The following is a 21,045-nucleotide window of genomic DNA, read 5'->3' as shown; positions in this document are numbered from 1 at the left end:
GTCAATTGCGAAACAGCAATTAACGATTGATCAATTGTTAGTTGCACAATGGATTAATTGTTAATTGCGGTTCTCGCAACTAACAATTGATCAATCGTTAATCGCAAATATCTACAATTAACAATTAATCAATTTTCAATCTTTTCAATGTTTTTGATTAACAATTAAAACTGACAATTATGATAAATTTATAGGGCATATGGGGGTGAGTTAGGGCGTTGGTTTTGGGGGCCTGTTGGGGGCCTGCTGGGGGCAGGTTAGGGGGCCGGTTGGGGGCCCGGTTGGGGGTCCGGTTGGGGCCCCGGTTGGGAACCCCGCTTGGGGCCCCGGTTGGGGGACCCGGTTGCGGGACCCCGGTTGAGGGCCCGGTTGGGGGGCCCGGTAGCGGGACCCGGTTGGGGGCCCAGTTAGGGGCCCGGTTGGGTGGCCTTGTTGGAGGTCCCGGTTGGGGGGCCCGGTTGGGGGCCCGGTTAGGGGCCCCAGTTGGAGGACCCGGTTGGAGGGCCAGTTAAGGGGCCTGATGGCTCCGAACCGGGCCCACCCCAACCGGGGCCCCCAAGCGGGATTCCCAACCGGGGCCCCCAAGCGGGGTTTCCAACCGGGGCCCCCAACCGGCCGGAATTGATTTTAATTGCAAATTTAATTGCAATTAAAATCAATTCAATTGAAAACAATTGTAATTAAAATCAATTGCAATTAAATCAATTGATTTTTTAATCTGATTGAATTATTGATTGAAATTTAATTGATTAACGCCCAACACTGATTACGAGAAACGATTCATTGTATGACAAACCCTGTACTGATGGCGGAGCTTATTAAACGAGCATACTACAACAAATTAAAAATAGAAACTTAGCTCTACAGAATACTAACCTACGTCCTGATCTTGAGAAAGGCTCATTTGCTTGACAAGCGCCTCCACTCGTTTGATAGCCGCCTCTCGTTTCCCGGAGTCCAACTCTTCTTTCACATCTAAACTTTCATTCTCAGACTTAAGTTCACTTTCGGATTTTGCGTCTTCACTTTCTTGTACCGACAGTGTGTCTTTGTCCTGCTCTATGTCTAGTGAAGAGACTGGCTCTAAACTGGATGGTTCCGTGATCTGAGCGTCTACACTCTGCCCTAACTCACTTTGGGATTGCTCATCTGTTTCTACTATGTAGTCTATTGACCACATCTGTAAAAGGGATAATAGTTGATTATTTACTCTTTACTGTGACTTGCAACAGAACATCCTGATTTTAGTGCACATAGCAAAAATAAGTGCATTGCGTTTCACCTTTGCCAATCAACCGCCTAATACTAATACCCTCTCTTAAAAATCCCGGAATGGCCAAAATTAAAAGCCAAAGAATCAAAATCAATCTTCATTCCGAAGCAAAGTTTTTAAACATATTACTGTAGTAAAGCCACATCACGCCAAAAATATACAACAAAATACAATAATTCAAGGATTTCCGAAAGACGTATTATTCACTCTATGGATATCACCTTCTGAGAATTTATATAAATACAGTCTGCCTTTTCTGATCTCTGGTAATAACATACAGCAAATTCTGCTGAACGTTACTTTACCTTTGAAAGGTAAAGAACACATCATTATGTAGTTTTTTATAGTTAGCAACACTTTATACAGACTACAGATTTACCCGAACAACACCATCAGTAGATCCAGTAATAATAACGTTCAGAGGGTCCCATTCGCGAGTTTGACTGAAGGCGACACAAAGAACTTGTTGGGGTCCCCCTCCGCCACTGGTGCGGCCGCCAGCGGTATCGACTGCACCGAGCAGGTCGCCGTTTATTGACCATGCGTACAGCCAACTGCCGCGGCATGTTGCAATGTCGCCCTGAAAAACATAAATTCAAAAGTTAACAAATAGTATGTGACAGCATTATGATACATATTATATATAAAACTAGCATAAGATCTACACCAATTTTGCTTTACTGCTACGCAGAGGGCCCGGGTTCGATTCACGGACTGGGACAAATATTTGTATGGCCTAACATTTATTTCTCTCGTAAGTTTTGGAGTAATGTGTGGTTGTCTACGTGTGTGTCCATGGCACCCGCGGGGCTATGAGTGTGTGCGCGTTATTTATCGACCACTTCACAACGTTTAAAACGCGCAATTTGCCCACTTAGTTGTATATAGTATTATATTATGAAAAATAGTGTCAGGCATAACATTAGGAGGAATAAAAATAAACTGGCTGTTCTTGACAGTCGCCTTCATAGACACAAAATCATTTAATGGTCGATGTATTATTACGTGTCTATAATAAATTATGGTTGATATTCAAAATTTCCCAATCACAAGGTTTAAAACTACAGTGAAACAAAAACTGTATACAGCTTCAGCGTATTTGGATGACAATAATCAGGGATAGTGACCTAAACGGGTTTTTGCAGGTTGTCACGGTATATGCCGTTTGAAATAAATATTGTAAATGATAAATATGCACAAATGTTCATGTATAGAGAGCAACCCCTAGAGTGTCTTGCTCATTCTTATCTGAATCTACTTTACGAGTGAGCGGTAGAGTTTACTCAATATGACGATTTGAGGTGTAATTTGCTTACTTATGAAATAAAGATTATTTTATTTAGTTACACTTTTGTCACATTCGTTGATACATAATAAATAAATAAATAAATAAAATTGTTTATTGAATAACGTATTGTACAAATGAATAACTAAAGACTAATTATGCGAATAAATGTAAAATATAACACATATACCAGAACTAGGAGAATATTGCAGGTAAAAAATACTAATTTTTATTTATTTATTTAATTTGACTTTTATTTGGTAGAATTTGTTTATATAAAGGATGACGAAAAAATTTGTCAATATATATAATATATTCTAAATTCTATATTTTTTGTGAAAAAAATTATAAAATTTGACCAACTTTCTTTCTTTCTGTCCCGATTTTTTTCTTCCAATAAAATGAAATGATTCTTACATGAAACTGAGTCAATCAGCACTAAAAAAATAATTAATTTTATTCATTTTTAGGGACAACTCGCGCTTGACCAAAAAAAGACTGCTAAAATAGATTTCACAAAAAAAAATGGTTTCTAAACATTTTCCCAATTAAAAAAATACACTGTACAGAGAATTAGCAACACTTACAGTAAGATCATCAATAGCCAATGCAGAAACTGGCGGTGGCAACCCCGGCGCCTCAGGCGTCAGCTGCCGTACAAAAATGCCCCTCTCCACATCCCACACAATCACTTGCCCATCCCGACTACCACTTACAACGAGGTTGTAAGCGGGACTGGCCGCTAGGCATGTGATGGCTTCCTCGTGGCCATATAGGCACACTTTGACTCCAAGACGTCGGCGACGGGATGAGTACTGCCATACTGTTACCACCTAAAAATTACGCAGATAATTATTCATAGGAAATGAAACTACCGGACCGGTATATGAAACCGGACTTAAATCGCGTATATCTGTTTTTTCAAATAAATCAACGTTACGGGCCCTTTACAGGTCCCACGGTTACGGTTGAACATACAACAAATATACGCGATTTAAATCCGGAAAAATAGTTTCATTTCCTATGTGTAACAATCTCGAAAACCTAAGAACTCGATATAATTACTAATACAAAGATCGAACAAACATAAAGAAAAATTGCTTCAATACGACTGAACACGAACCAGTATGTGTTGCCAACATTGCCGCGTTGAGGCAACAGACACAGGTTCGAGTACAGTCGAATCGAAGGAACTTTTATTTGTGATTGTTCGATTTTTGAATTAATAATAATAACAAACTAGTAGAGTATTTTCACAAAAAAAAAGATGTAAAAACATTACAATATTCTATAAAAATAAATATCACGCATATTGTTCTAGCACGCATTGATTATTTTCACGATTGTTTAAATGACATATATACTAACAAATTGTAGACAGTCGATCTGACACATGTTTATAAGCTAACGCAGGCTACACCGCGAACGAAGCTAGCTAACTTAGCTCAACTCACGTACTTGCATGCAAGGCTAAGCTAAGAAAATAGGTAAAAAGTAGTGAATATGGAAAGCAGGGGTGAAGTATAATTGGGGTGAAATATATTTTACATAGCTAGCGGGATCGTTGGGTTAGTTTAATTAGCTCGGTTAACTTAGTTCGCGGTTTGATCCAAAGTGAAATGAAAAGATGCCCCCGCTACGTGAGCTCAGTTAAGTTAGCCTAGGTTTGTTGTAATTATGAATACAAAGATCGAGCACTCAGAAAAAATCCTTCGAACCGGCCGGATTCGAACCGACGTCTTCTAGCATACCATGCCAGACGCTATACCAACTAAGCGACGGAATGAACCAGCGGACCTCACGAATTTTTCTATGTTCTTGCGTCGTATCTTTGCATTTGGTTTTTCAACGACTTTTTGGCCGTAGCGCCATGTATGAGAAATCTATGATATTTCGTCACCCAGTTAGATACCTTTACAGCTACCAGCCCCGGCTAGAGATGTCGCTATTCATTGTATTTAAATTTTTATGGAATTGATATTCAATTATTTTTATGTGAAATTACTCCACTAGTTTCTTATAATTATTATTAGAAAGATCGACAGCTTAGCTTTGTTTGCTTGGTGGCCTTCGCATAAGAATCTAATTGTATTTTATGACAAACAATAATTAGAAAAACAAAATAAATCATCAGAATTATAATTTTGATGAACTTACCGAGCTTGTTCCAGCTGTAACGATTGTCTTATCCGATGGGCACACGCAAGTTACAATTTCTCCGCACGCTTGCGACACGCTTTCACAAACAAACACGGCTTTATCGTTATCATAGTTGCCTATCCTCAACGAATGATCGGCGAATCCCCACGCTACGTACTTGTTGTATGAAGGTGGCATTAGGACTTTGTTCTGTTCCACTGCCAAGATTGCCTTGTCTGTGTAGAGGATTTGACCGACCGGACCTTTTACCTCTGAAAAAAAACGATTATATGAAAATAATGTGCAGAATCCAGTCGAATCAAAGTAATTTTTCTTTGTTTTTGTTCGATCTGTGTATGAATAATAATAAAAAGAATATTCCTCGATTTTGGTTACGGCTTTAATACAGTATATTGCTTCTCAAACAAATTAAATACATGTATGACCTGCATATTAGTATTAGTTATATTTAATATTAGCGCATCTGTTGTTTTAATATTATGATTTACCTTTCACAGGCTGAAGAGACGGTCGCAAATTCTCTAAGTTATGAAAGAACAATTTTTCCGGTGGTGTGATTCCTTGCGACGGTATGATGTTGTTGGGATCTAGTATAGTGGAACTCCGTTGCGACATTTTCTTGCTAGGATGTGCTTTTTTGAACAACTGTTTGGGTATTTGACCAAAGTTGTTTATGAACCCGATTGTGGCGTTCTTCTTTAAAGGATCATCGATACTAAAAGTTAAAATTTTATATTATATATATATATATATATATATATTATGGTTTTAGGATGTAATTTTGTTTTCATATTGGGTTATTTGAAAAACACTAACCTCGCAGGACCATATCACTTACATCATAAACAACGACTCTTGTTCCATGACTTTTTATGATTAATCAGAGTTTACTCTCGTACAAAAATAAAAATATTTAAATAAAACGCTCTACGGTGAAAACTCTGTGCGGTAATAAAAGAAAGCGCTAGCGTAAATACCAGTCCCATGTAAAACGCAGGAACAGGAAGGGGGCTCGTCGGGAGGACGCTTGCACATTTCAACTTACTACCAAACACAGATCTAAAAACTATCAGATACATGTACAACAAAAACTTGAAAGTTTGGTAAATTTATTATGTTTTATAAAAAGTCGTGGAACCAAAGTTGTTGTTTATGATTGTTACTAAACTTTTGATCGCCACTGACAAAAATTAGTTTGTTTCCTATACGGCAAGTCTAGTGATGTGACATGTATTTTAACCTTATATTAATTCAATTATCCTAAGTTAAAGAAAAAAAATAACTGAACATAAAATGCAACTATGAATCCATACTTAATTAGAATATACAAATAAGACATGGTTTCATTGACGCTTTAAAGTGTCTATGGCGGTCAAAAAGCTAATTCAGTTCTGTGAGTTTGTTAGTATTTTAGAAATAATACTGCATACATAATAATGAAGCAATGATAAAAAATGCAACAATAAATAACAATTATTCTTACTTATAAATATCTACGTTGCCTTCATAAAACAGATGATGGAAAACATTGCAGGCATCAACAGCAGCTTGGCCTTGTTGCTTATAACCAAAGACAAGATCAATCCAGTGGTGTAGCCGGTGTGAGACATAGTCCGATTCTAACGCTGCGCGATGGAGACGTATGAACTCTCGTGAGTCACCGCGCGCCCATGGTGGGAGAACCACGTCGCCTAGTGCTATTCCTGACTGCTTTGAACCTGATGGATATAAAGATTAAATTAAAAGGTATCATCTTCAGGAAGGAAGAGTGACATATCTGTTACTTAGCAACAGTGCTTGTTTTGTCATTCTATTATTTATTGACTGTAATATAAGTGTCGTTCATTGTAATAGTGAATTATATCCTTGTAATTAAATTTTGAAATAACGATCATTTTGCAAATTAATGAGTAGGAAAAAAATAAGTGTTCATTCAGTGTTTTTAATTTTTCATTGTTTAATACAAATCGAATATTTTAATAATACTTTGTTTATAATGAAAGTTTTCATGAAATGTGATACTATTGTCGCGAATTATGTCGCGATTTAGTATAAGTTTTGTAATATCAAGCATTAATAAATTTAATCTGTTATGATACCTAAGAGTAGGGAACTAACACGGCAGTACAGGCATCTCAAATGAAGGTGAGATATCAGGCATCTGCTGGAAGTGCGCTGGTTGGTCGGCACTACAGTTGGTAAGTTTGCACAATGTTTATTACTAACGTAGATACAGTATTTGTTGACTAGACAGCCAGAAAATAGAGTGTGACGAATCAGTAACAGAATTAGAATGAGATCGCCACTTGTACTGAAGGTACAAGGGGGCATGAAGCGGTGGCAGAGGAAGGGCTGTAGGGGTGTGTGTGGAGGCCCATCATAGGGATCAGAGGATCCCACTATTTCAGATCCGGAGGATCGATATGAGGTCAAGGACCTGTTAGGACAATTATAGTAGTCCTATGAAGTAGAATGGAGTTAGAAGAAGTGTACATGAAGAAAGATACTCTATTTAAAGGTTGTTGTGATAGAAAGAATGTCGCATATGTAATTTACATTATGATTGAACCTTAGGCGTGGCGACATTATGGTGGAGGTGCTTGGTCCAAATCGAATATCATAGTAATGATATTCTTGAAACATTTTTCTGGTATGTCAATCAAAGCAACTCATTTTTTGCCTGAGGAAGTCCGTCGTCTCATCATCGTAACTTATAAGTCAAGTAGCAAAAGGTTTGGTAACGAAGAAGTCATGAAGTCGGTGGACCTTGATTCGTTCGGGGATGACCGAGACCAAAGTTTCAACCCCATATATATGTGGGGGACTGCGGCCACAATTGAAGTTCTGAAGTCTAGACCAAAAGTCAACCTGATTATCATATTGTAGATTTAGCCAAACTTGTATGATAAATACTGAAGTCAAGTAATTGATGTGAGACGACGGAACTTAGAAATGAATAACCTTTTGGAAGGTATCATTCTTATGACGTCGTAGTGGAATAAATTTCGACTCAATAACTTAGTGCGAAAAGACGTGTTAAAAATAAAAATAGTTTGATGTTTTTGTGCCCATTATTAATTACCCCCGCACCTAAATATGCAAAAATATGTATTTTCTATTTTATATATTCCTGTCTATTGTAGTAATACATAGTCCGTTACCAAGTTAAGCGTTCATTTACGTTCTAAAACGAATGACCTTGAAATTTTAACCACATGAATAGTATGTATCCGAATGTCAACCGGAAATACTTACTATTTTCATATGGCAATACTTTTAAACTATTGTTAACCCGACCAAATGAAGAGCCGTGGGGAAACGTGAATTTCACAGAAAGGAGATGATTTTTAATTTCCTCTACTAAGAAGTTGCATTTGTTGCGTAACCGGAAACGTGTTCCCTGTCCTTTTCATATAAAATGTTTCGTTTGGATGTTGTATTACTGAGCTCGAAAATTGAAAATTGTTAATACTGTGCGAATAGTGATTGCTTTAATTGTAATAAAGTTTAAAGACTTCAGAATTGTAAATTCTTATAAGATTTCAAAGTATTACCGGTATTTTAGGCATTTAAGTAAGTTTTTACGAAGTTAACTTGAAGATGGAGGACGCTTTACTTCTACGCCTACAATTACTACTAAAACGCCTACATGACTCAATTACTCTTACGACAGAGTTATGTGTACAGTCAAAAAGCGAGGGTGTTACCGAGCAGGAAATCTCCATTGCATTGAATTCGTTACGGGCTCATACAGCCAATGTTGCGAAGGAAATTCATATTTACATTGAAAAAAGTACTGAGATTAACCAAGATATTGTGAGACGATGCACAGTGTTGCAGTTAGAAGCGGAGGATAAGATAATTGCACTTAATTCAATTCTTAATCATATCGATTCTCAGAAACCAGAAACAACCCAACAGACTAAACTTCCTAAGCTCAGTCTTCCTAAATTCAATGGAAACATTTTAGGCTGGCATGATTTCTGGGATCAATTTGAGGCTGGTATACATAACAAGTCATTACCTGCTGTTGTTAAAAAGTCTCATACCTGTTAGCATCACTCGAAGGTACAGCAAGAGAAGCTGTAGAAGGTATAGGCATAACAAACCAGAATTATAAAATAGTCATTGAAACCCTAAAGAAAAGGTTTGGACATAAAAATATGTTAATAGACTCCCATTATGAAGAACTCCAGAAAGTTACAATGGCCGATTCATCAGCTACTGAATGCAGAAAGGTTTTGAATAACATTGACAAGAATTTACGGATCCTGGAATCTCTCGGAGAAGATATTAATAACAACCAACTTAGAGTCACAATATTGAGCAAGTTCCCACAGAAAATAATCTATGAATTAAATATGGCATTAAAAGGAGCTGATTCGGTAAAGATCATCCGGGACCAATTAGAAATAATAATCACAGCTATGGAGCTGTCACAGAAGATATTTCCCATTCACAGTGAACCGACGAAAACGGCAGACATAGACATAACAACAACTGATGCTTTATTTATTAAAGATGAGAAAAGGAAAGCATTTGTAAAATGTGGTAGGCCATCTAGAGAAAGTAACACCATACAGAAGCGCAGACTACCCTCCAAATTTAGAAAGCAAGATACAATTTCAAAACGATGGAAAGGACAATGTGTGTTTTGTGAGGGCCCGCATTATAATGACACCTGTTCGAAATTTTCTACTATGAGTGCCCGAAGAAAGAAACTAGGACCAAGATGTCACCTTTGCTTTAAGATAGGACATTTTATAAACGATTGTAATATGAAGAAACCATGTTATCATTACAAGGGTACACACAATAGAGCCTTGTGCCCAAAGAAGTTTGCCATAAGGAGTAAGGAATTATCCGACTACAAATTAGAAACAAATTGCTATTCTATGTTTAACCACAGTTCATTTTTGCAGACGGCAGTGGTGACTATAAAGAGTCAGAATGAGGAAAGAAAATGTAGGCTACTATTAGATAGTGGCAGCCAACGAAGTTACATCACACAGCAATTAGCAGATGAACTAAAGTTAGTTACTGATAAAGTAGACCAACTAATAATATTTACCTTTGGGTCCGAATCACCTACACAAACTGCAAGTCCTTCTGTTAAAATTGAATTAAAGACTGGGCGAGATACTACAAGAAAGATACGAGCAAATGTAGTACCTCACATCACGAACAGAATATCAGTGCCTAAAGTAGATAAGAAAATATGTGTTGATTTATTAGCTGATGATGGCTCTGCGGGAGAGAAAATAGATATCTTAATTGGAAACGATTATTACTTTTCATTCTTTAAATCAGAAAGTAAGAAATTGTGTGACAATTTGTTTTTAATCAATACTGAATTTGGTTGGATATTAAGTGGCAAAGTTGATTCAAATGATCAAAATATATTATCAATAATTACTTATTGTCAATGCCATGGCCCAGAATGTATATACTACACAGAGCCTAACCTTCCTCTCAGAAATACAGATTTCACATTTTTGTGGTCACTAGAAAGCATAGGGATCTTAGATTCTCCTAAAGCTACAAGAGAAGATGAAGCAGTAAAACACTTCAACAACAATGTCAAGTATGTAAATCAAAGATACATGATTAAGTGGCCTTGGATTCAGTACCCACCAGAAATACCTACTAATTTTGGACTAGCATATGGAAGGTTGAAGGGGCTGCTATAGCGAATTGATAAAAATACTTTGGAAGAATATGTACAAATTCTCAAAGCACAACTGCAAAGTGGCACTATAGAATTAGTCGAACCTGAGGATGATGCTACAAGACAAAGAATTCCACCTTTGCACTATCTACCCCATCATATAGTCAAGCAAGAGGGGAAAAAAGGAAGGTTGGTGTATGATGCTTCAGGGAAACTAAAAAATCATAAAAGTTTGAACGAGTGCATGTATAGAGGACCTTCTGTGATTGGAGACTTACTCGCAATTCTCCTACAATTTCGTACTTATAAAACTGCTATTACAGCTGATGTAGAAAAGGCTTTTCTGCAGATAGGCCTCCAAATAGAAGACAGAGACGTCACAAGATTTCTATGGCTTAAACATGTAAATCAACCAATCTCTAAAGAAAATTTACTACACCTGCGATTTTGTAGAGTGCCTTTTGGGATTATTTCAAATCCATTCATACTAACTGCTACAATAAACTACCATATTTCACAAAGCTACCCAGACTTATTGTCAAAGATTGCCGATAAATGCTACGTAGATAACCTTGTGACAGGATCAAAAACAGTAGAAGAAGCGCAACAGTTGTACAAGGACACAAGGAGAGTTTTCCAAGATTTGTCTATGAATATCCGTGAATGGAACTCTAGCAGTCCTGATTTCCTTAAGACAATTCCACAAGAGTACAGAGCAAAGACTTCTGCAGAAACCAAGATGTTGGGTTTAGTGTGGGACACTAAAAAAGACACTTTGCATCTAAAAATAAAAGAGAATTTACTGGATGAACAAAATACTAAACAAATTCAATGTAAAAGAGAAGTACTTAGCACTATAGCTTCAGTATATGATCCTTGTGGATTTTGTTCACCTTTAATATTACCTGCTAAATTGTTACTCCAACAGCTGTGGGAAAATAAACTCAAATGGGACACACTACTACCTGAGGAGTTAAAACAGAAATGGGATGAAGTGGCTGACTGTTTAAGGATGGTTCGAAATGTAGTTATACCACGATTTGCTTGTATTGCACCAGAAGAAAAAACAGTCACTTATGAATTACACTGTTCTACAGATCCATCAAAAGATGCCTATGCTGCAGTTCTCTACTTACGTTCAAGTAATGGAGTGGATACCAAGGTAGCCTTCTTAATATCCAAGTCTAGAATTACACCAAAACAAGACAAAGATAACTTGAAAATTCCAAAATTGGAATTACTCTGATGCTACATTGGAAGTAAACTAATTTTGTATGTCAAAAATGTGATTGGACTAACAATTGAACATCAATACTTGTGGACAGACAGTATGATCGTTTTGGGTTGGATGAAATCAAATAAATTATTACCACCATTTGTTTCAAGAAGAATCAATACAATCAGGCAAAACAAAGAAATTCAGCCTTGCTACATCAACACATACAAGACAGTAATCCTGCCGATGTAGCAACACGACCTGACCTTTGGACAGAGAAAAATCACTTGTGGTTCCAAGGTCCATCATTTCTACTTAAGGACAAAAGTGAATGGCCACAAAGTATGTATCTTGGAAGTGAGGAATCGTCTTGTGTGTTGGGGGAGAGTCTGGACGGACTATGTCCAGATATAACACTGATGACTAATGACGAAGAGTATATAAATGAACTCACTGGGTGTAGCTCACCAAAACAAGGTTGTTACCAGCTGGAGAATACCCGGGAGGTGAAAAATGTGAAGATACTGCAAAGAAATTATTTTCCTAATGAAGTTGAAGGTAAAGTAACGCATCTCACCAGAAATTTAGGTCTGTATCTTGATGTGGACGGTGTGTTGAGATGCCGTGGACGGATGGCTAACACCAACTGGTCTTACGATACCAAACATCCTGCTCTCATCCCTAGAGATAGTGAGTACACAAGCAAATTGATACAAGAAATTCATGAGAAAAACTATCATGTGGGTGTGTCGGATACGTTAAGCTTGATAAGAGAGAAGTTTTGGATACCTCAAGGAAGAGCGCAAGTACAAAAGATATTAAGACACTGTGAGAATTGTGTGAAGCATGGAGGGGGTCCCTATAAGCTACCGCCAACCTCAGATTTGCCAGCAGAACGAGTTAATTTAAGTGCCCCTTTTACCTACACCGGTATGGATTATTTTGGTCCACTTTACATCATTGGAGAAGTAGGCAAGGAAAAGAGATGGGTATGTATACTTACCTGCTTATCTGTGAGAGCCATATGGAAATAGTGAAAGATTTAACTGCCGACGAGTGTCTACTAGGTTTAAGACGCTTTGTTGCGAATCGGGGAAAACCTGAGGTAATCATGACAGACAATGCAACCTTTTTTAAACTGACCGCAGAAGTTGTCTCAGATACAATCAAATGGAAGTTTATACCGCAACTAGCACCTTGGCATGGGGGTTTTTATGAAAGGATGGTTGGACTTGTCAAACATTGTATGAAGAGGACCCTGGATAAACATCTCTTAAGGGAAACACAGTTACTTACTGTGGTCAAAGAAATAGAGTCTGTTTTGAATAGTCGACCCCTGACATGTGTTGGCTCGGAGCCTAAACAAATATTGAAACCAGCCGATTTTCTTTCATTGGGGAAATGCATTGCTCTGGAACCGTTAAATGAAAATATACCATCTGGAAGTACATCGATAAAACAAGCCCTAATAGAAGGTTGGATAAGAGGACACAAGATCGTGGCAGAATTTAGAAAAATGTTTACCACTCAATATTTATTCAGTCTTAGAGAAAAATACAATTACAGTCCAAAGCAGCCCAGAATAACAAACAGTAATATGCCAGAGGTCGGTGACGTAGTTCAAATCAAAAGTGATGTCAAGAACAGAAATAAGTGGAAGGTAGGAAAAATAATTTCATTGACACGTGGAGCTGATGGGGAGTGTCGAATAGCAAAAGTGAAAGTAGGCAATTCAGAGTACACTCGCTCGGTAGGTCACTTATACCCGCTTGAAGTAAATAGTAAGAGGAATGAAAGTGAAGGTCTTTCTGAGCAAGTTCCTGAAGTAGAGATTGCCAAGTCCTCTGAAAGTCAAGAAACAAATTCTGCTAAGCCGCCTGCTGGAGGGGTGGAAGTAGGACACAAGCTGTCTGAGGCTCTGGATGACCTAACGCCAATAAGAGTTAATAGGAAAGCAGCAATCAGAGCAAGAGAAAAGATGACCGAACTTACTCGCAATCTTCTCACACTTTTGTAGTTCCTGGGGCGCCCGGAGTGTCGCGAATTATGTCGCGATTTAGTATAAGTTTTGTAATATCAAGCATTAATAAATTTAATCTGTTATGATACCTAAGAGTAGGGAACTAACACGGCAGTACAGGCATCTCAAATGAAGGTGAGATATCAGGCATCTGCTGGAAGTGCGCTGGTTGGTCGGCACTACAGTTGGTAAGTTTGCACAATGTTTATTACTAACGTAGATACAGTATTTGTTGACTAGACAGCCAGAAAATAGAGTATGACGAATCAGTAACAGAATTAGAATGAGATCGCCACTTGTACTACAGGTACAAGGGGGCATGAAGCGGTGGCAGAGGAAGGGCTGTAAGGGTGTGTGTGGAGGCCCATCATAGGGATCAGAGGATCCCACTATTTCAGATCCGGAGGATCGATATGAGGTCAAGGACCTGTTAGGACAATTATAGTAGTCCTATGAAGTAGAATGGAGTTAGAAGAAGTGTACATGAAGAAAGATACTCTATTTAAAGGTTGTTGTGATAGAAAGAATGTCGCATATGTAATTTACATTATGATTGAACCTTAGGCGTGGCGACAACTATTTAGCAAAAAATATGTTTTTTTGAATATGGAATTACACCACTTTTACGATGAAAGACAGAGAGAAGATGAAAGACACATAATGTAGGTGAGAGGCAAAGAACCTTAAGTCATTATTTTGGAATTTAGATGTTTTTACAAACATAGGCTTCAGAATGATAAAAATCGCGTAATGGTGAAAGACATTAAGTCCTATTGTCGTTTGTTTTTTATTTAACATATTTTATTCAAAATTGATTTTAAATGTCCAATTAAGAGCCTCATTCTCTTTAAAACGCTCTGTAAAAAAATTACTTTTTGGCACTGAAGGTTCTTTACAGATATAGAAACATACATAATTAATTTACTTATTTTACATATATAATAAAGATATTATTTGTGTTTATTTGCACAAGTTCAGTTTCTTTAAACCCAGTATCTAGAACAATTTTATGAACTCTCCCAATATTACGAATGCTTACCTAAGTCAAAATTGTTAGAATTGACTAGGAATTCAGGAAGATAGAAGAATTCCGGAATCAATTCCTTGACGTCCGCCATATTGTGTCTCGAAGCAGAGTTCCAGCCTTCTTTTATCGAGTGGAACATTCTGTCAGCGAGATCGAAATGTCCGCCTTGGAGTCTTAAGAAATGCTGTGTAAAGGGCTCCATTCTCACGAGGTATGAGCATACGATCATAGCTGATGAGTAGTGAGTACCGTAGTGATATGGTGGAGTTTCGCCGTGGGGGTCGTCCCATTCCTAAAATATATATATATACCAGTTAACTCAGGACAGCTGTAAACTTCAATTTGTCATTTTAATGGTTACATTCTGGTTTAATGGTGGTTATTATCCAACTTACTGTAGTTTGCACCGGAACGGTATGATGGCCGTGTTGACAGATTACAATAATGAGGTCAAATCTTAATTCATTATCGAAAAAAATATAATCAAACGCAAGTCGCATCTACAAGTTCTTACATTTATAACTAGTATTGCAAGGGGTAGCTGATCAAAAAGTTTTAATAAAAGTAATTATATCGTCAATTCGAAACTACTTTGTTTTGCATTGAGCTTTGAGCGAGTTTGTCGGAGGTAGAAGTTGTGTTGGCCAGCGATACCATAAGTGACGATCGTATTAGATTTCATTTTTTTTAATTTCGAATTTCGAAACACAAATGCCGAGTTGTGTCGTAGAATTATACATTCCATAAATTTTACTGCACCTCACTATTGACAACAATGTACTGCAAGTAGATCCTTCAACGTAGTTATGAATTCATACGAAACTAGATGAGCGGACAAACATCAAAACGGCCATCATAGCGTACCGGTACTTTAATAGGTCTGGCCATTAGAAATCTAACGAGTGGTGCCGAATGCACTACACCTACAAAAAACAACTGTACAGAAGTTTAACATTTACAACAATCGTACATACCTTATATCTCTTCCTGAATTGTTCCAGTCTATCGGGACTCTGTGCGCCCATTGGTTTTGTGAGATCTCTAAACGTGGCTGGGTCGTTGAGATCAAGTTCAAATGAATCATAGTCAGCCAGAATCCAAGGGAATACGGGATATTGCATGAGATCATTATACGATCGCCCAGCGAGGGTGTTTAAATGCATCAGATACTGGAAATTTGAGATTTCTCCGCGCTGAAAACAAAGGTTCAATTAAGTGTCATCAGTATAAGTCTATATAAACACTAATGCAAAACACTAACGCACCGAAATTTTTAACCATTATATTGCAAGCAACAGTCAATAACCATCAAGTTTTCTTTAACTGTAACACGATGATTTAGAAGAATTTTAGAAAGTTTACTTCTATTATTTAGTAAAATTTTATCAAAGTATGGGAAAGTTCTGTGTCTATGCCAGCCAAATTCAACCTGCTCTGCGGCCCGCCAAGCTTTTATGTGCGGTACGAAACCCTATTTTCCTAAAGATGCTTTTTAAAACTACGGTTTCCTAACATTGTTAATTTTTAATGCATTGATTTCTACATGTATACTCATATTATTTCTTTATTATTTTTAACTATAATCCTTTGAACATTACCCAACCACTACTAATCATATTTGCATGTTTTTACGAAAGCACACAAAGTAAGTGCTACTTTATTGTATTATTTAAGACGTCATTGAAATTACTTCGTTGTACATACTTCGACAAATAAATCTATCTTATTTGTATCTTTATCTAAATTTTTAAAATCTTGAGCCACATATATTTAGGTTGTGAGTTTAATATATTATATAAGTATTGTAGTGCATCGTCGATGTTTGCTCAAGCGGGAGTAGACGACGACGATGAATTTGTATAACGGTGTTTGTTTTTACAAAAACTGTTATACAAATACTTTTTCAAATGAAAAAATAAAATATCGTATTTTTTAACACAGTTGCTCAAAACGTGGCATTTTTCATACTACAAACCGTGCCGAAAGTTGGATTTTTATTTTTCCATTTTTTTTAAATGTACTGTTGTTTCAAGTCTTCAACATAGAACTAAAAAGGTTGTATATTTATTAAATATGTGCTTTGTGACGTAAGTCATTCGGCATTAAACTTATATTTACTTACAAACATCTTATTTGTTTAAATTGCATAGGAGTTTTATAAACCAACGGGTTACATTTAAAAATACCAAAATATTTTCCATAAAGATGGCTGATTGAGTATTAACAATGACCAGCGGTGAGTATTACGCGAGACCGCTGCGCGCCGTGCCACTAAAATAGTAATTTTAATGTGGCTGAATACTGGCAACAGTTGCCATTGTACTTTGAATTTTTATCAGACAAAGAAATAAAATGAGTTTTTTTTTAAAAATACTCTTTTATTTTACTTTCAATGTAGTTTTTCTCGCAAATGTATTAAAAAACGTCGTTTGATACACGTGCGGATTAGTCATTTTCACTTGCCTCGAGACTCGTGAATAATGACTAACGTTCCGCACTTGTATCAGAGATAGGTATTCTATAGTAATCAATTTTTTATCAGTTCGATCAGTTGCTCCGATCGCACGCGCACGCTTTCGGATTGTGTATGCATAGTGAAAGTTTAAATATAAAGTCACTAACTAACTTTTGTCGCCCACCTATGCCACCTCTACTGAGGCCGGACGGCTCGCTGACCTGCAGAAGACAAGGCAATCTTTTTGCCTCGCTCTTTGCAAAGAGTTCGCGTCTGGATCTAATCTTACCTTAATCTGGCTGCACAATGGCGCCAATTCGCATACGCCAAAAAGAGGTACTTAGAACTTTGCGGAATCTAGACTTGAATAAAGCTAGCGGGCCAAATGGAATTCCAGCACTAGTCCTACGTAACTATGCGCCTGAGTTGTTTCCTGTTCTCACACGCCAACAACGTCTGTACCGCTTCTCTCAAGTGTAGTTCCCAGGTCGTGGCTTGCTTGCGTGCCAGCTTGCAAATGTGCAACCTGTGCCGAAAAAGGGAAACAGAGCTGACTTTGTAACTATAGACCTATCTCAGTCACTTCTGCACTCTACAAGACTAGACTATGGAACGTGTACTCAACAACCGTCTCCTGTCGTACCTAGTAGACAACGACCTCCTCAGTGATCGCCAGTACGGATTCCGACGAGGGCGACGAACTGGGGATTTTCTTGTGTATGCCTGTCACACATGGAGCGAAGCTATAGAAAAGCAAGGTGAAGCACTTGCAGTGTCTTTGGATATTTCTAAAGCCTTTGACAGGATCTGGCACGCAAGTCTTTTAAGTAAGCTTACCTTTTATGGACTTCCGACTGACCTTTGCAATTGGATCTCTGATTTCTTTTGCGAACGTTCGATTGGTGTGGTCTTAGAAGGCTACTCTTCCGAACATATGGCGATAGATTCCTCAGGGTTCCGTACTGTCTACAACTCTTTGCTACATCAATGGTATGTTAATTCCAGGTACCTTTGCGTATGCTGATGGCAACACAGTTGTAGATAGGTAGTTGAGCAATGCAAGAGTCAGTGGAGAGGAAACCCAGCACTTCACACCGGGACAGTTGCTTCAGCTGTAACCAGCACAAATCCAGTCGTGCATGGAGTACTGCTGCCACCTTTAGGATGGCTCTGCTACATACCAACTGGCCACCTTGGATTCAATTGACAACCGTGCCAAGAAGCTTATAGGTGACTCGGAAATAGTGGAGGCGAAGCTGCAGAGCCTTGAATACCGCCGTAAAGTTGCCAGCCTATCGGTATTTTACAGGACATATCACGGAGAGTGTGCGATGAAATTACACGATTTAATTCCGTTTTCCCCTTTCCATCACCGGGGGACTAGGCGTAGGCGTGGCTTCTACCTCTATGTTGTGGCTATTCCAAAGATTCGCACGCGTTACGCTTCCGCATTTATATGGCGAACGGCTATGGAGTGGAATTCCCTGGCTGCAGACTTGTTCCCTGAACATTATAACTTGAGCCTTTTCAAGGCGAAAGTGAATACGCATTACTTAGGTGTGCATGCTCCATTATCGACCTCATCGTCACTTTCCATCAGGTGAGATGGAGGTCAAATGCGAACTTACATTTTATAAAAAAAAAAATCTTAGAAAAGTAATTTTCTGGCATCGCCATTTTCGCATACACAATACGTAAGTGTGCGCGTGGGTATCGGAGCGCCTGATCGAACTGAACAGCGAGCCGATTGAATTTGTCGGCGGCGGCGGCGCGCCGGCGCGGCGCTCATGTCAAGGCCCGAAGGAAAAATGTTTGAGTATAGTTAAAAAAAGTATAGATTAACTTGGACTTTTTGAAGTTCGACTTCGACAATTCGACTAAAAGTACAAAGCTCCGACATTTTTAATCCGATTTCGAAAATTCTTTTTTCGTTCGAGACGGGGTACCTGTAGTGGCCACATTCAATTTTTTTTTTAAATATTCCTTCTCTAAGGGTGGCAAAATTACGAGGATGAATCCGGTTTATAGGATTTCACACACTTTCTGTTAATCAATTTCAATAAAACTTGGCAAATAGATGTAGTTCCACAAACTTTTGAGGTCGATTTTTATTTCAATCATAGTATTACTTACCAGCCACCGCTGAGTAACAGAAGTATCCCCTATGAGCGTAGCTAGTAGCCCACCCGGTTGTTCAACCGCTACTCCTCGCTTCTGCCCGGCTACCGAGCCCGCCGCGCTATCGGCCATGCCTGTAGCCAACGCTGTGAATCTACTATAAACCTGTAAAATTATTTCACTGTAAATGTGAAAAATATTTAACAGGAAAATAAAGTTCTTAGGCTTTCGCGATTGCTACACAAATGAAACATTTTTTTCGGATCAATTCATCACTAACAAATAATAGAAACATTTTTTTTCGGATAAAATCATAAACAATAAATAAAAACAAAAAAAAATAAAAATAATAAAATATTTTGTAAAACATACGTAACATAAATTGGAATGTTCTTTAGAAAATTAAATAAGGGTATTCAAATTAACAACTTTTATATACACAACTATATTGCAGAATAAGGTGGTTTACATTAATAATAGAAATAACTCATTGATGACTTTATATCTCAGTCAGGCATGGCCATAGAATCTGCAAATGTCCCAAAACGTTGGTTTGTTTGAAAAGAAAAAACAAATATGCACGATTTAGATCCGAACAAGTTTCATTTCCAAGGAAAATAAAGGGTTAACAACATTCACATAAACACTACACATGTTCCAGCAACGTAATCGTAATAAACGACATGTTGGCAACGTGAAGATTGCCTAGCGACAGAACAGAGCATAAGTTTGTTGGCTCAGTGTTGTTTAACAACGCAATAACGCAACAGCAATAACATCAAAAATCATGTTAAACATTAGAGTGCCACAATCAGTTGATTAAGTAGTAATGTTTCTTTCGGTTAAATTCAGGATTTTATCGTTGCCAATAATGGAATGATATTGTGTATAGATCACTTTGACGAAAATAACATTAATGCAAAAGTAATTGTAGTACGACTAGAAGTGGTTTCGCCATTGACCTTTGTTTAGGACTCTTACATAACATTTTTTCTTCACAACTAATTTTGTACAGATAAAAGGACTAATAAAATTTGTTTATTTATAAATTTGATAAAAGTTGTTGTTGTTGATAAAAGTTGGTCAAATTGATGTACATTACCTTATTTCGCACTTTTCTTGGAAAAGCTAAAAGATAGTTTCTACCATCGCTTGAAAACACTTCTAACGCGGTTGGTTGTAATAGATATCTCCTTTTATGGACTTCCCTGTTGACGTTTTTGATTATAAAATAAATGACATCATGTAAATTTTAATATTCCAAAGCACATAAATATTTTGCAGTCTTACCGAATATCTTCATACAAAAATTTGGAGCACTGCCTTTGATTGCTCCTCTGTATTCCTTGACTAGGGAGTATTGGTTCATAATCATCGGGGCAGCAGTCCAAATCTCTTATTTCTCTGTTCTTAAGCAAGGTGAAGCCATCGATGACGTAGCAGTGTTCACGTCCAAAGAGAAGTAAACCTTCTGTCGTGTCTAAGCCTTGTATTCTAGCGCATCGAAACATATGGGAGATCTACAAAATAGAATTAAAAAAAATTGTCACGGCCTTTTTATGATATCAAGTGACGGCCACTCAGAGCTTTATATCGCAAAGGTCTGAGGGACATTGTCGTTGCACCTCTCAGCCTAAGACGTAAGTCATTCTCATGTGCCTGTAATTTCACTAACACCCTTTCATAATCGGAACGCAGTAACGCCTCACATTACCACTTGGCGACAGAAAAACGTAAGATGGCAGTACTTCCCTGAACAAACGCTTCCACGAGGTATTCTACTCTAACGTGTCAAAGCAAGACACTGTAATATCTAACAGCAT

General features: G+C 37.7%; 1 protein-coding gene across 3 annotated transcripts in view; it reads right to left on the bottom strand.

Moving 5' to 3' along the window:
- LOC113226774 (WD repeat and FYVE domain-containing protein 3) overlaps positions 1-21,045 on the bottom strand; it is a 67,785-nt gene that overhangs the window by 8,980 nt on the left and 37,760 nt on the right. For all 3 annotated transcript variants that reach the window (XM_026459512.1, XM_026459511.1, XM_026459510.1), the window contains 11 exons: positions 20,513-20,742; positions 20,325-20,430; positions 19,238-19,387; positions 15,624-15,842; positions 14,662-14,941; positions 6,202-6,436; positions 5,207-5,433; positions 4,716-4,969; positions 3,146-3,391; positions 1,653-1,853; positions 877-1,180 (listed from right to left, as the gene is read on the bottom strand). In XM_026459512.1, the coding sequence (XP_026315297.1) occupies positions 877-1,180; positions 1,653-1,853; positions 3,146-3,391; positions 4,716-4,969; positions 5,207-5,433; positions 6,202-6,436; positions 14,662-14,941; positions 15,624-15,842; positions 19,238-19,387; positions 20,325-20,430; positions 20,513-20,742 (2,452 nt within the window). The remainder of the gene's footprint in view (positions 1-876; positions 1,181-1,652; positions 1,854-3,145; positions 3,392-4,715; positions 4,970-5,206; positions 5,434-6,201; positions 6,437-14,661; positions 14,942-15,623; positions 15,843-19,237; positions 19,388-20,324; positions 20,431-20,512; positions 20,743-21,045) is intronic.

Source organism: Hyposmocoma kahamanoa, unplaced genomic scaffold, assembly GCF_003589595.1.
Source record: "Hyposmocoma kahamanoa isolate Upper Pololo Valley unplaced genomic scaffold, ASM358959v1 202, whole genome shotgun sequence".
Lineage (NCBI taxonomy): Eukaryota > Metazoa > Arthropoda > Insecta > Lepidoptera > Cosmopterigidae > Hyposmocoma > Hyposmocoma kahamanoa.
The sequence above is the reverse complement of the archived record's forward strand: the minus strand, read 5'-3'. Positions and strand labels throughout refer to the sequence as shown.